This window comes from Notamacropus eugenii, chromosome 6 (genome assembly GCF_028372415.1).
Source record: "Notamacropus eugenii isolate mMacEug1 chromosome 6, mMacEug1.pri_v2, whole genome shotgun sequence".
In the NCBI taxonomy this organism is placed as follows: domain Eukaryota; kingdom Metazoa; phylum Chordata; class Mammalia; order Diprotodontia; family Macropodidae; genus Notamacropus; species Notamacropus eugenii.
In genome coordinates this window covers 306,990,227-307,005,892 of record NC_092877.1, presented here as the reverse complement: position 1 = coordinate 307,005,892, position 15,666 = coordinate 306,990,227, and the positions used below count along the sequence as shown (strand labels likewise).

The 15,666-nt window shown below is 36.6% G+C and overlaps 1 protein-coding gene across 1 annotated transcript in view; it reads right to left on the bottom strand.

Annotated features, from left to right (window-relative positions):
* The window catches only part of UNC80 (unc-80 homolog, NALCN channel complex subunit), a 232,237-nt gene that overhangs the window by 156,955 nt on the left and 59,616 nt on the right, over positions 1-15,666 (bottom strand). The window contains exons 14-15 of the mRNA XM_072617462.1: positions 8,605-8,751; positions 3,102-3,249 (exon numbers count right to left, since the gene is read on the bottom strand). Coding sequence (XP_072473563.1) covers positions 3,102-3,249; positions 8,605-8,751 — 295 coding nt within the window. The remainder of the gene's footprint in view (positions 1-3,101; positions 3,250-8,604; positions 8,752-15,666) is intronic.

Here is a 15,666-nt window from a genome sequence, read left to right as displayed (position 1 = left end):
ATTGAGAAGGGGAGTGACAATCAATCCTGTGCTTTGAGATGATCACTTTGGGAACTGTGTAGAGAATAAATTGGAAAAAAGAGACAAAAAAGAGATCAATTAGGAGGCAGTTTTAATGGTCCAGGTAAGAGATGTTTTTACTATTGCAATTTGAACTAGAATGGTGGCCATACGTCCTTAGACCCGTGTGCATAATCTCCTGGATTAAATGTAAAATCTGAGGGAGGGGGAGTGGCTTACATTTACATAATAAATTCTTGTTGAATAGAATGGAGGTATCTAGAGGGTAAATTGGATGGAGTACTGCTCCTGGAGTCAAAAAGACCTGAGTTCAAATTCTGATTCATATGTGAACTAGCTAGTAGCCCTTGGCAAGTTACTTAATTTCAATCTGTCTGGGTTTCATGATCTGGAAAGTGATGATAATAACAGCACTTGTCTCATAGGGTTGTTGTACAAATAAAGTTATTAAATATTTATAAATACTTTGGAAATTCTGAAGCACTATATAAACATTAGTTATTATTAATTGATTGGGAGAGGACAGGATGATATTATGCACAAGGATCAAATGAGATAACATATGTAAAGGTCTTTGAACCTCTTACAGTGGTATAAAATTCTAGATAGTAGTAGAGTACTAGTAGAAGTGGTAATGGCAGTGGTAGTGGTGGTGATGGTACTAGTAGTAGTCATATTAATATAAGTAGTAGTAGTATACTAATGTGAAATTATGCTGGAAAAATAGGTTAGAAACAGGTTACAAAAGAACCTTCCTTAAGGATGGGGCTAAGGAAATTGTATTGTATCTTATAGGATACAAATAGGCGTTACCAAATAGAAAGGCAATTTTTGAGCAGAGGAGTAATAGTTTTGTGCCTTAGAAAAACAGAATGATTATTGAAAGATGTATTTAGAGGGGTGTGGGAAGAGATTGCAACACAGAGACAAGATATGAGGCAACTACAATAATACAGAGAGAGATGATGTGGATCTGAACAAGAAAGTGATAACAGGAAAAGAAAGGGAAGATGAGTCACAGAGAACACTAGGGAAGTAGTGGTATATACTAACATTTCATCTTTAGTGGTTTTTAATCATTAAAGCTCAAAGGATATTAGAGAAAGGATGTGCTAGCAATTCCTAACTAAACCCTCTCCTCATACCTGGGGATCCATGATGTATCAGTGAACTGCAGACCTGTACAACCTTTCCTCTTCAGCTGTACCTCCAAACCCCAATTAAATTCCCAAGGGTGTAGAAAGGGAAGCATGCTGGTAGCAAATGGCTTCAACCTGTTCCCGACAGGTCATCAAAATCTCAATCTAGCATTTAAATAACTATTACTAATGCATATCCATTAGAATGCAAGTCCCTTCAAGGCAGGGACTTTTTTTTTTGTTGTTTTATATCTTCAGCACTTAACATAGTGCTGGGTATATAGTAAGTGCTTAATAAATACTCATTGACTTGACTTGACTATGGGCTGCAAAGAATAGGGAATGACCAAAAGGTGAGACCCTAGCTTTAATCAAATTGGGGTCCAAAATCAGATCAACTAATCATTTACAATTGACTTTTGAATTAACCTTTAGTTAATCCATAATTCCTTCCTAAAAGGAATACTTACTGCTTCCTTTTCCATGTTAGCAACCTGCTTGCTAATTGTGCACTATGGACCTCAGGATTATTATCATATCTATATCCAGTACACTGTTGAATACAAATTATTTTGTAGCATATGCCATTTTATCTTCCTGCAATAGTATAAATGCACATCATTTTGCTATCAATAATTTTCCCATTGCTACATACTTGGTAAATGGATGATTGCTTTTCTATTTGGTGTGACATCTATGGTTTAAACACATTTAACAAAGTCTTTCTTCTACCATTGAGAGTTAGAATGAAAAGAGGTACGCTAGTGGTAAGGGAAATACTGTAACCAGGGACATGGAAAGAAAGCTTGTGTCTATGGACATCAAATAGTTTCTGTTCAGTACTTTGAATAGATCCTATTACAAGTACTGTTTTATGTAAACTATAAAAACAGCATGAAAAACAGACGTGGATATGAGTGTAAAGCTGTATCTGTATTAAAAATATATTTAGAATATTTGGTCCATTCCAGATGAAGTTTGTATATAGTAAGTGCCTATTTGAATAGTCATAGAAGAATCAAATATTTAGAACTAAACAGGACCTTAAGGGCCATCTAGTCCCAGACTTTCATTTAACAGATGAGAAAACTGAGGCTTTATGTGCTCAAGGTCACACGGGTAGTAAGTGAGGTGGGATTTGATCTGACATCCTCTACAGGACTTTACCTATGGCCAAGGACCTATGAAACAGTTTAGAGTGCTATACCTACGTAATTTTAGCATAATTGATTTAGTATAATTTATTATGCTATTTACTATTATTAGTAATTATTTACTGCATATTATTTGCTATGACTAATTATTGTTACTAATATACTATGATATAATTAGTATTTAGTTTTTTTATTTAGTATAATTGATTTATTCTGGCCAATATTGCAACGCAGAAATAATTAAAGGCAATCTTCAAGTTGAAGTCTCAATTCCATTTTGTTTATGGCATTTAGATATATGTGTACGTGTATATATAAATATATATATGTGTATGTATATATATATGTATTACACATATTATGTAGCTATATACGTGTATGTGCATCTGTCTATATTTCCTCTTTTATTTCTGACTCAGTTCACTTGCACCAGAAAGATAAGGAAGGTAGAAGAGAGAACAACCACCTGAGAGGCTGAATAGCAGGTTAGGACCAAGAATAAAGATCCAAAAGAATAAAGACCTGCCAGATCACAGAGAGTTTACCTGTTATAGTTTACAAACCATTCATCTAGATGTATTTTGCAGAGGAAATGTGTCTATAGCATGTTTCCCAGAATATATCCTGAAAGATAGTACTCTTCTTTTCCCCACTTCACTAGTACTGGAAATACATAATTATATATTTCTAAATAAATTACCTAAAGGATCCTAGGGAGACCCCCAAATACTACATGGCCTACCTCATCATGGTCTCTCCTAGTGCTTATGATGGCAGCCATACTTACTGTCAGTGACGGGTTCCATACAGAATCCTAGCAAAGCATGCAAGAAATCCACTACGTTATTGAGGGAATCCTTGTTCACATAGTCCCTCATGGTTTGTCGGAATTGCATTTTATCTAGCTTGTAAAGCTTAGTGAGGCAGTTCTGGGCCTGCAATGAAGTAAGAAACGTGAAAAAGTCAAGAGCATCTGCTTAAGAGACCTTGATCCTTCCCTTCTGCCCACCCTGAGTCACCTGGAAGCCTGCTACAAATTCATTGTTTTGGCCAGGGCTGTCTATCTATTCTGTTCAATCCCAATAACCATTTAAACAATTCCTATGTTTCAGGCCCTCTAGTGAGTGCTAAGGATGGTATGGTAGACAGAATGCTGGATCTGAGGGTTAGAAGACCCAAGTTCAAATCCTGAATCTACCCTTTATTACTTGTGTCATCTTGGGTTAGTCATTTTACTACTCTGGGTCTGTTTCCTCAACTGCAATATGAGTTATTTAGACTAGAAGACTCTGAAGGTCCCTTTTGATGATCTTAAATGTAGATTTGGCATAACCCCTGCTCCCAAGGAGTTAATTATTACTGAAGCATTCATGCTCTGAGTTAGCAGAGAAATTAATGAAAAATATGAATATATCTCCAGAAAATGACCATCAAAATGACAGGGCTGTACTAGAGAATCTCTAAGGTTCTTATTAGCCCTAATTCCTAAGATTCAATGTACATATATTATTTGGGAGTGACAGGAGAGCCTTTAACCCTCTCCATTAGCATATTAGTCTATCTATTTGCTTAGTTAACATCTTAGGAAATGCAATGATCCTGGTTCTGAGGGAATAAATGTAAGACCAGTAAGCTACAAATTTTATTACAGGCAAATGGAAACTGATAATTATAAGTCCAGCAGGAGTATAGAGAAAACAACATAGAGAACCAACAGAAAAGAGAAGACTTGAAGAGGGATGCTGCTGTAGCAACCCTGGGCCCTAGAAAGTTAGAGACCAACACAAAGATTTCCAATTATAAAAGGCAGATCCAGAGTAATGGGACATATTAAAGACTCCAGTGAGTGTGAATGCTAAAAACCAACCTCTTGGATACTGAAACCTGGGCATCTTTTAAATTGCCTGGAAAAGACTAACATTTAGAATTAGTAGGAAGTTTCTTACTGTAGCCTTAAATCACAGTTGTGTATAAAAATGTAACTTGTTTAACAGGAAAATAGGAGAGGAAAAGGATAAGACAAAGGTGAGGAATGATAAAAGGGAGGGTGGATTAAGGGATGCAGTGGTTAAAAGCAAAATAGACTTTTGAGTATGGATAGATGAGAGAAAGAGAAAGAGGGAGAGAGACAAAGAGAGAGAGAAAGAGAGAGAGAGAGAGAGAGAGAGAGAGAGAGAGAGAAGAGAGAGAGAGAGAGAGAGAGAGAGAGAGAGAGAGAGAGAGAGAGAGAGAGAGAGAGAGAGAGAGAGAGAGAGGAAGAAATGAAAGAAAATGTGATGGAGGGAAATACAGTTATTATCATAACTGTGAATGTGAATGGGATGAGCTGACCCATAAAAAAGAAGAAGATAGCAGAGTGAATTAGAAACCAGAGTCCAACAATATGCTGTTTACAAGATACACACTTGAAGCAAAAAGACACACACAGATTTAAAATAAAGGACTCGAGTAGAATCTAATATGCTTCTGCTGAAGAAAAAAAATCAAGAGTAGTAATCACAATCTGAGACAAAATAAAAGCAAAGCCAGACATAATTAAAAGAGATAAACAAGGAAACCCCATCATGCTAAAAGGTATCAGAGATAAAGAACATCAAAAATTTTTATAGCAAGTTTTTCTGATAAAGACCTTCTTTCTCAAATATATACTGATATAGAACAAGTAAATTTATAAAAATAAGAACAATTCCCCAATTGATAAATGGTCAAAAAATATAAACAGGCAGTTTTCAGAAGAAATCAAAACTATCTTATAGTCATATGAAAAAATATTCTATATCACTATTAATTAGAGAAATGCAAATTAAAACAATTCTGAAGTACCACCTCACATCTATCAGAAATGACAAATGCTAAAGGAAATGAGGGGAAAATAGGTACACTAATGTACTGCTAATGGAGTAGTGAACCAGTCCAAGAATTCTGGAGAACAATTTGGAACTATGACCAAAGGGCTATAAAATTGTGCACACTCTTTAAGGACTTAACAATACCACTACTAAGCCTGTACCCTTAAGAATCCAATGAAAAAGGAAAAGGAACTATATGTACAAAAATATTTATAGCAGTTTTTTGTAGTGGCAAAGAATTGGAAATTGAGGGGATGTTCTTCATTTGGGGAATGACTGAACAAATTGTGGCACATGACTGTGATGGAGTACAACTGTGTTAGAAGAAATGACTAGGTGGGCATGGTTTCAGAAAAACATGGTAAAAATGATATGACCTGATGGAAAGTGAAGTGAGAAGATCATTGTGCACAGTAAATGGTGACCAATTATGAAAAAAACTGGAAACTCTGATTAATACAATGATCCAAGACAATTCCAGGGCACTGATGATGAAAAAAATGCTATCCACTTCCAGAGGTGAACTCTGAGAGCAAATTGAAGTATAATTTTCTCACTTTCTTTTTCTTGCTTTTTTGGTAAATATGGAAATATGTTTTATATTACTTTATATGTATAATTGATATCATATTGCTTGCCTTCTCAGTGGGTGAGGAAGGTGTGAAATGAAGGGAGAAAATTTGGAACTCAAAATTTTAAAAGAAAAGAATGTTATAATTAAATAAATAAATTTAAATATTAAATATATGATAAAGAACAACGTCAAATCCAATCATTCAAAGGTCATTAGAACATCTAAACAATTTTAGAGAGATTATGGTAATGCCTAAAAAAAAAAAGTCTTTAAACTAGGTACTTTGTTCCTTTTAAAAGAGAGTTTTAAGAAATTTTGAAGGCTTAGAACATCGAGTCACTTAGGGCAATAGTGATTAGGTTATTTTAGAAACTGCTATATTCTTTTCTTATTGAATAGCTTTTTCAATATTTAATAACTCATTAGTTTTCAGTTTCATTTAAACACATCTGCTAGAAGTAGACAGGGCTGATGGGAAACGTGAAAAGATTTTTAGCTTCTGAAGTCTAAAACATTAGAGAAGTCCTCAAATCGAAAAACTTGGAAATGCCAAGTTTCAAAAAGACTCATTTTAAAAAAAATCAAATTAGGCTTAATTCTGGGAAAATCTATTTGTCTAACTAGCCAGCTCATTATTACTATATTTACTTAAAATGTATATGCAAATTTATTTGCTATTATTAGTATAGAAGTAAGCCACAATTTAATGCATGGGGCATTTGCAGACTGAGTTATTAACACTCTATTAAATACTTTCTCTGCTCCTGTGAATTTCTATGACCTTTTTCTCTCCCCATCCCCATATTAGGACCTACAATTTTACCAGTATGGGGATCTCCTGGTACACAAACTTCCACCATTGATATAGATGGACAATTTGGCAGTAACTTTTTTATAGTCTTACAGAATTGCCTGGGACAACAATATATCCTAGAGGTAGGACTTGAATTCAGGCGTTCCTGACTCCAAGGTCAGCCTTCTATCTATCATACCAAACTACCACTCTAACATGGCCTCATTCTCCATCAAAAGATCTTGATGGTGTCAGCAGTGATAATAATCCCTCTTTTTTGTGTTGATACAATTGTATACTCCCTAGAATTTAGAAACTTAGGCTGAATGGTTTGTGGCCAAAGAGTTTTTAACCCAACTCCAACTAGCACAATCACTAATTAACATTTCTCCTTTAACTCCAAGATTCTTTCTTATGTAACTGGCCCTTTACATAGTGAGATGGTTTCTTAAGCCCAAAGCATAGTCACTGAAATTGCAAAGCAAAATAAAGATTAAAAAAATGAATCTGCAAAGATGTAAAGTATGGATCTTCAAGTTTACCATTATTATTACTAATCAATTGTAATTAATTATATTATACTTATTAGATAATTACTTGATAATTAAAATTACTGCTAATAAATATGCATCAGAATCTAAGACCAGTTAAAGTGTCCAGAACTTAGAACTGACACTCTGCTGTAAAGCTGAAAATTTTAAAATGAGTACAAATAAACAAAAAAGTTATTTTTACAATATAACAAGAGAAAGAAACAGGCTTTGCCTTAAATTAATCAAAGAAGCAGCATGTTGATAATGTTGGATGAATGTCTCATGATAAAATCTAATATTAACAAAATTGCGCTGGCACTGGGTTTGGCAAGATCCTGAAACTCTAACCAGATCTGTGGAGTGATCTGGTTTTAGGTTGATCTATTTCCCCTATTTTTAAATCAAAGGTCATGAGAAAGAAAGCAAGTAATCATGTTTCAACTTAAAACAACAGGTGAGAGCTGTTGCAGCACACACTTGCTTTGTTTTTCAGAGTTTATTTTCATCTGAAAGTGAAAGTTCAAAAAAAAAGGACCTAGAGCAGGGGTTCCCAATCTGACTTTGGAGTTGCTGTAACACTTGCAAATCCAAAAATGCACCAAGCAGCATCATTTTGTAGAGCAGACAACATCTTTCAGCTATAAATGTTATTTTACAAATGTACATGGATACTGTTGTGATTAATAAGATAAAAGTTAATTTAAAAGAATTACTGAATTCAGAGTAGCTAGCTGCCACCATGTACTTTCCCAGTCAATGGACAACATGAATTGTCCAGCGACTACTATGTAAGGGTCCCAGAAGCTTTTTGATGTTAAAAATGAGTACTCATACTAGAAATTTTGGGAACCTCTGATCTAGAGGATTAAGATGCAAATGAGTTAGGATATGTTAACATTTTTTTTCTAGGATAATGCCCACCACATCCAAACTGTAGAGTTTGAAGTTTCATATAGGTCTCAAATCCAACTCTGATATCTTGAAGTAAAGATTCAGTTCAGTTCTAGAACAGAACTATGGGATCTAACATTGCCTACTGGTACTGTTTGTCCACTTTTCCCACTAACTGGCATTTCCTATCAATACTAATACAATATTTTCAATAAAACAAACACTTAATATTTAATCCTTACCCCCTCTCTGCCCAATCAAATTAAAATGTATGACTACGATACCCAGCCAGGTGATTAAAAAAAAACATTTGGCTTGTGACACTTGAAATTGGTTAAATTTATCCAGTCTTATAACGTTTATTTCAAGCCACTGTTCACACATTCCAATTATAAATCTTTTCACCAGTTTGGAGCCAGCCAGACTATACTAGGCCAAGTGGCAAAAGCATTTTCTCAATTAAACTTTCCTAGGTTTGGGTTTTGTAATGCCCTGAGATAACTAAAATCATTTATTTTTCAGGACACTGGATATTATTGCTTCAAAGCATTCAACTTAATAGGAAACTATGGTTCATCATTGTCATGGGATTCATTTCAAAGCTGCAGGGGGAAGGGGAAGGGAGACGGAATCTACTTTAATTCTCTTACATTCTCTCGGAATACCTGGTGTCTCAGACGATCGCCAGAGAGCCCTCGATGTCCTTCTCCACAGCCATAGGCACAACCCAAAGATTTTACAATTTTGATGAGCATGGTTAGAGCAAGCCTATGGGTGCTTACGGGTGTGCTTTCATCCTGGTATCCATGAGAGAGGAAAAAAAAATGACAATGGTTTACACTTCCATGCATGTCCTTGGACCAATTCTGCATTTGCCTTGAATTGACTAATGTATCTGAACCCCACTGTATGTGTGTGTGTGCATGTTACAAGCAAACACTCACAACCTAAGGAATGCTAGTCAACTGTTGAGATCCATGATATCTGCTTTTTCCAAAGTTAGCGGGTATATATGCTGTTTTGTTTTTTTTTTTTTTAAAACAAAACAAAACAGGGGTAGAACCAAGATGGCAGAGTAACAGTACCCACTTTCTAGAGCACTACTCCCAAACTTAGTCAAATACCTGTAAAAAAAAGTGACTCTAAACAAATTCCGGAGCTGTAGAACCCACAGAATGACTGAGTGAAGCAAATCTCCAGCCCAAGACAGCCTGGAATGTCGCTGGGAAGTGTCTATTGTACCATGCAGGGGGGAGGGCACAGTCCAGTGTGGGACATGGTAGCACAGACAGACCCTAAGCAGGCCTTGGGGTGACTGAATCTCTCACAATGGTCACAGTTTCCAGACTTCAGGACCCCAAAATGCCAAGGGCAAATTGGAAGGTCAGTGGAAAAAGCCTGTGGGACCAGTGTGGGAAAATGGAGTGGTCCAGCCCCAGGGCAGCAGAGGGGCCAAGGGGGAGGAAGAACTCTCAGCAGCCATAGCAGCAGCAGGGGCAGAAACAGTGACTGTTTCTGGAGCTCTAGGCCTACAGATTGACGGTGGGGGGAATGGAGCAACTAACAGTACATGCCCCCACCCCCGCTGGAAGTAAAGATCTACCTTGACAAAGAGCTCAAAAGTCAAGTAAATGGCTGGGGATATGAGCAAAAACCGAAAAAAGAATCAGAATATAGAATCTTACTTTGGTGATAAGAAAGACCAAAATGTGCAAACAGAAGACAACAAAGTCAAAGCTCCTCCATTCAAAGCCTCCAAGAATATGAATTATTCTCAGACCATGGAAGAGCTCAAAAAGGATTTTGAAAATCAAGTAAGAGAAGTAGAGGAAAAATTGGGAAGAGAAATGAGAGGGATGCAAGAAAATTATGAAAAACAAGTCAACTGCTTGCTAAAGGAGACCCAAAAAATGCTGAAGAAAATAACACTGTACAAAATAGACTAACCCAAATGACAAAAGAGATCAAAAAAGCCAATAAAGAGAAGAATGCCCTAAAAAGCAGAATTGGCCAGATGGAAAAGGAGGCTCAAAAGGTCAATGAAGAAAATATTTCCTTAAATATTAGAATGGAGCAGATGGAAGCTAATGACTTTATGAAAAATCAAGAAATTATAAAACAAAACCAAAAGAATGAAAAAACAGCAGACAATGTGAAATATCTCATTGGAAAAAACAACCAACCTGGAAAATAGATGCAGGAGAGACAATTTAAAAATTATGGGACTACCTGAAAGCCATGATCAAAAAAAGAGTCTAGACATCATCTTTCAAGAAATTATTAAGGAAAACTGCCCTGACATTCTAGAACCAGAGGGTAAAATAAATATTGAGAGAATCCACCAATTGCCTCCTGAAAGAGATCTCAAAAGGAAAACTCCTAGGAATATTGTAGCCAAATTCCAAAGTTCCCAAGTTAAGGAGAAAATATTGCCATCTGCCAGAAAGAAACAATTCGAGTATTGTGGAAATACAACCAGGATAACAAAAGATCTAGCAGCTTCTACATTAAGGGATCACAGGGCTTGGAATATGATATTACAGAAGTCAAAGGAACTAGGATTAAAACCAAGAATCACCTACCAAGCAAAACTGAATATAATACATCAGGGGAAAAAATAGTCATTCAGTGAAATAGAGGACTTTTAAGCATTCTTGATGAAAAGACCAGAGCTGAATAGAAAATTTGGTTTTCAAACACAAGATCAAGAGAAGCATGAAAAGGTAAACAGGAAAGAGAAATCATAAAGGACTTCCTAAAGCTGAACTGTTTACATTCCTACATGAAAAGATATTATTTATAACTCTTGAGACTTTTCTCAGTACTAGGGTAGTTGGAGGGATATCCATATAGACAGAAGGCATAGGGTAAGTTGAATAGGAAAGGATGATATCTAAAAATCATTAATGGATAAGAGAGGAATATATTGGGAAAAGAAAGGGAAAAGTGGAATGGGACAAATTATCTCTCACATAAAAGAAGCAAGAAAAAGTTTTTCAATGAAAGGGAAGAGAGCAGAGGTGAGAGGGAAAAAGTGAAGCTTACTCTCATCACATTTGGCTTAAGGAGGGAATAACATGCATATTCAATTTGCTATGAAAATCTATCTTACACTACTGGAAAGTAGGGGAGAAAGGGATAAGTGGGGGATGGGTGGATGATAGAAGGGAGGGCAAATGGGAGGAGGACATAATCAGAGGTAAATACTTTTGAGGAGAGACAAGGTCAAAAAAGAGAATAGAATAAATGGAGGGGAAGGATAGCATGGAGGGAGGAAGGGAGAGAAGTTGGAACAAATTGGCAAGTCAATATCCTATAGGTAGGAGATACCATTCTTTCCCATAACAGAGCACAAAAAATACTCAGTTTATTCATATTTGCCCCAAAAGAGATAAATGAACTTAAATAAGTGAAAATTTAAGAGTTCTTTACCAAAATTTAAACTATTTTGGTTCTTTTATATGTGATCATAAAACTCATTATTCTAACCAAGCAACCCTGAAATATTAGTATTATTTTTGCCCAGGGTCACATGGCTAGTAAGTATCTGAGGCCAGATTTGATTCAAGAAGATGAGTCTTCCTGACTCCAGGCTTGGCACTCCACTGAACCACCTAGCTGCCCAACTATGCATCAGGAGCAACATGTTATGCTACTTTCAAAGCAGCTTTATTTAGGAAGACCCTTTGCAGGCAGAAGTTTACATCACAAGTAGCTCACTCCCACCCCTGTCCATTTGGCTAAGCACTTCTATGTTTGGGGTCACATGTATGCAGGCACCTTGGTACCATTTTCCTGAGCCCCAAGGAGAGAACTAAACTGAATTTAAGGCTCTACATCTCATTCTGCTTTTGAATGTGCATTTTGTGAAACTTTGAAGATAGTCACTACATAAAAATTACTGACAGCCCATGGACTTAGTTCTCCATTGGGATGCAAACTTAGTAGGAAGGGAAAATAGAATGTTAAGTGTTTTCATCTCCCTTTTATACTCAGGAGTATGCTTAGTAATGTATTAAAGAGAGGATGGAACATATTCCTCTCACGTGTGTTTCTTTTAATAATAAATTATAAAAACATACCAACTCCTAAACCATTTTAAAGGCCATGATCTGTAGAGACACAATAATAAGGCAACAAATGAGGGCAACATTTGCTTCTATTCATGCTAACAGATGTCACTAGCTTTGGGTGAGGGCCCTGGTGCCATTTTGAAAAGTGATATATATGTGTTATTTATTGATTGATTTTTTTTGACAAAACATAAACTACTTGAAGCCAATGAAGATTACATTTTTGTCTTTCTATCCCTAGCATTTGGCACAGTGCCAAGCATATAGTAAGCATTTAATAAATGCTTGTTGATTTGATTGATTTCATATGTAAATTTTGAAGCGTTTTCTAAATGTTAAACAAATTCTCATTTCTTTTCTCCACATGCAATTTGGAGTCAGGGTCACGTCCATAGAAGTGGACAGAAAATTCTGTTTACATAAAGATAGAGGAAGGGGACTAGTGAAAAGTTGGTTACATGGCTTTTCCTAAATCCTTAAGCAAGTTAATAGCAAACATAGGGAAAAATCTGACAGCCTGTCTTTCCCCCTTTTTTTCTTTAATCACCAGAGGATTTATCTAATGTTATCAGCCTGCCCAGTTAAATGATCTTTCAAGTTCTAATAAAAATAATATGCTGAGGGGAAAAAAAACCTTCCAAAATTAAAAAAGCCAAACATTTCTTGAGCCATAAGCTGATTATTTTAGGAATGCATTATATATGAAGTGATCCTCTTATTTTAGATAGGTGACCACATGGCCATTCTGGAAACTACTAACATGGATTTTTAAAAAACTGCACCATCATCATAAAAGGAAATAACATGTCCAAATTATGTCTAGAGAAATATTTAGAAACTTAGTCGAACCAGACAAACATGAAAGACCCACAAGTGACATGTGTTTTGTCCTTTTCCTTTCCAGCCTCTTTTGAATAAGTTTAGCAACATGGTACCATTTCTAGGGCCAGATTCTCCCTCTCAGGGCATAGCCATCTCTGCTTTCTAAAAGATTATGAATATACAGAAGAGACATATAGCACACAGAAGATATAAGTAATCAGAACTGTTTATAAAGTATTTATAAACTTGGATCTCTTCAACCTGAACTTTTCTTGTTGAATCCTATGTAACTACTAGTTGTAAAGTTAACTGATAACACCAATGGGCTTTTCAAATGGAATCCATTCCAACCTGTATTGAAGTTCAAATCACTGTTGCCCAAAGTAAAGTCTGGACCATTTTTGAAGGGTCCTCTGTGATGTTTGGGGAATTGGAGGGGAAGGGATAAACCTGAGGACTCCTCAGGGGCAGAAGATGATGTCAAGGGTAGGAAAAAATGAAATACTGAGGAGGAGGGATACACAAAAAGATAAGAACAAAAAATGAGAATCCAAGGGACCCACTGATTGGCAGGAAGCAAACAGAGGAAGCAGTCAGATTAAAGTCTGACTCAGGAGGAACATGGGATGATGGAAGGAAAACGGAGAAAAATTTAGTCATAAATCTAGTCAGATAAAAGAGAGAGAATTACTTTTTTAGATTATAGATCATAGTATGGGTCAGCAGTAAACATGGTGTAAAGTTTGAACTTTACATAGTTGTTTTCTATTCCTGAAGAGACTTGTGAGTCAGAATTGGCACAGAGAAAGTGAAAGTCACATCATTTGGTTATTAAATTAAAACCCAAATAGAAAAAGGAAACTAATGCACAAATTGGAGTTAAGAATAGTGTCTCGGGGGTGAAGCCAAGATGGCAGAGCAGAAAGATGCATATACTCTAGCGCTTCCCCCACAGCCCACAAAATACCTGTAAAAAAAATGACTCTCAACAAATCTAGAGCGGCAGAAGCCACAGAACGACAGAGTGAAAGAGATTTCCAGCAAAGGTAACCTGGAAGGCCGACAGGAAAGGTGTATCCCACCAGACGCCGAGCTAAGCAGAGGCCAACCCTGGCCATTTGACACGGGGAGGAACAGGACTTGAACAGACCTCTGGGGCAGAATTTCCAGCAGGGAAGGTCTCAGATTCCTCAACCCACAAGCAACAAAGAAAACTTCAAAGGTCAGTGTGGGAGAGTTTCCCAGCTGGGCGACAGGGGAGTGGGGTCCCCCCAGCACTGGACCAAGGTGGCAGCAGAGGCAGTGGCAGCAGCAGCAGCAGCAGCAGCTGGCAGAGGGTGGCTACCACGGCTGCAGAAGCATCCAGGATCCATTGTCTGAGTGGCTTAGCTTAAAATCCCTGGCAGAATTGAGCAGCTGATCTGAATCTCAGTCCTGAGCACAGTCCTGTGGGGAGGAGGAGCACTAGGACCCTCCACTTGACAAAGGATTCAGAAGTCAAGTAACTGGCTGGGAAAATGCCCAAAAAAGGGGAAAAAAATAAGACCATAGAAGGTTACTTTCTTGCTTTCAGATAAGGAAGAACAATGCAATATTGTCAGAAGAAGTCAAGGCTTCTCCCTCCAGTACCTTCAAAATGAATGTGAAATGGGTCCAGGCCACAGAAGAGCTTGAGAAGCGAGTCAGCAGCTTGTTAAAGGAGAACCAAAAAAATGCTGAGAAAAATAACACCTTTAAAAATAGACTAACTCAATTGGAAAAAGAGGTTCAAAAAGCCAATGAGGAGAAGAAGGCTTTAGAAAGCAGAATTAGCCAAATAAAAAAGGAGGTTCAAAAGCTCACTGAACAAAACAGTTTTTAAAAATGAGAGTGGATTTCAGAAAAGCTAATGACTAAGAGATAAACCAAGAAGTTACAAAACAAAACCAAAAGACTGAAATAATAGAAGATAATGTGAAACATCTCACTGGAAAAACAACTGACCAGGAAAATAGATCCAGGAGAGACAATTTAAAAATTATGGAACTACCTGAAAGCCATGATCAAAAAAAGAGCATAGACATTATCTTTCATGAAATTATCAAAGAAAACTGCCTTGACATTCTAGAACCAGAATGCAAAATAAATATTGAAAGAATCCACTGATCACCTCCTGAAAGAGACCCCAAAAGAGAAACTCCTAGGAGTATTGTGGCCAAATTTCAGAGTTCCCAGGTCAAGAAGAAAATACTGCAAGCAGCTAGAAAGAGACAATTCGACTATTGGTATTGTGGAAATATAATCAGGATAACACTGGAACTGGCAGCTTCTACATGAAGGAATCAAAGGGCTTAGAATAGGATACTCCAGGAGTCAAAGGAATTGGGATTAAAACCAAGAATCACCTACCCAGCAACACTGAGTATAATATTTCAAGGGAAAAATAGTCATTCAATGATATAGAGGACATTTAAGCATTCATGATGAAAAAACCAGAGCTGAATAGAAAATTGACTTTCCAACACAAGAATCAAGAGAAGCATGAAAAGGTAAACAGGAAAGAGTAATCATAAAGGACTTTCTAAAGCTGAACTGTTTACATTCCTATATGGAAAGAAAATATTTGTAACTCTTGAGACTTTTCTCAGTGTTTGGGTAGGTGGAGGGATTACACACACACACACACACACGTACAGGTTGAGTTGAATCAGAATAGATGATATCCATAAAAAAATAAAATAAAATTAAGGGGTGAGAGAGGAAAATATTGGGAGGAGAAAGGGAGAAATGGAATGGGGCAGGCTATTACTCATAAAAGAGACAAGAAAAATCTTTTTC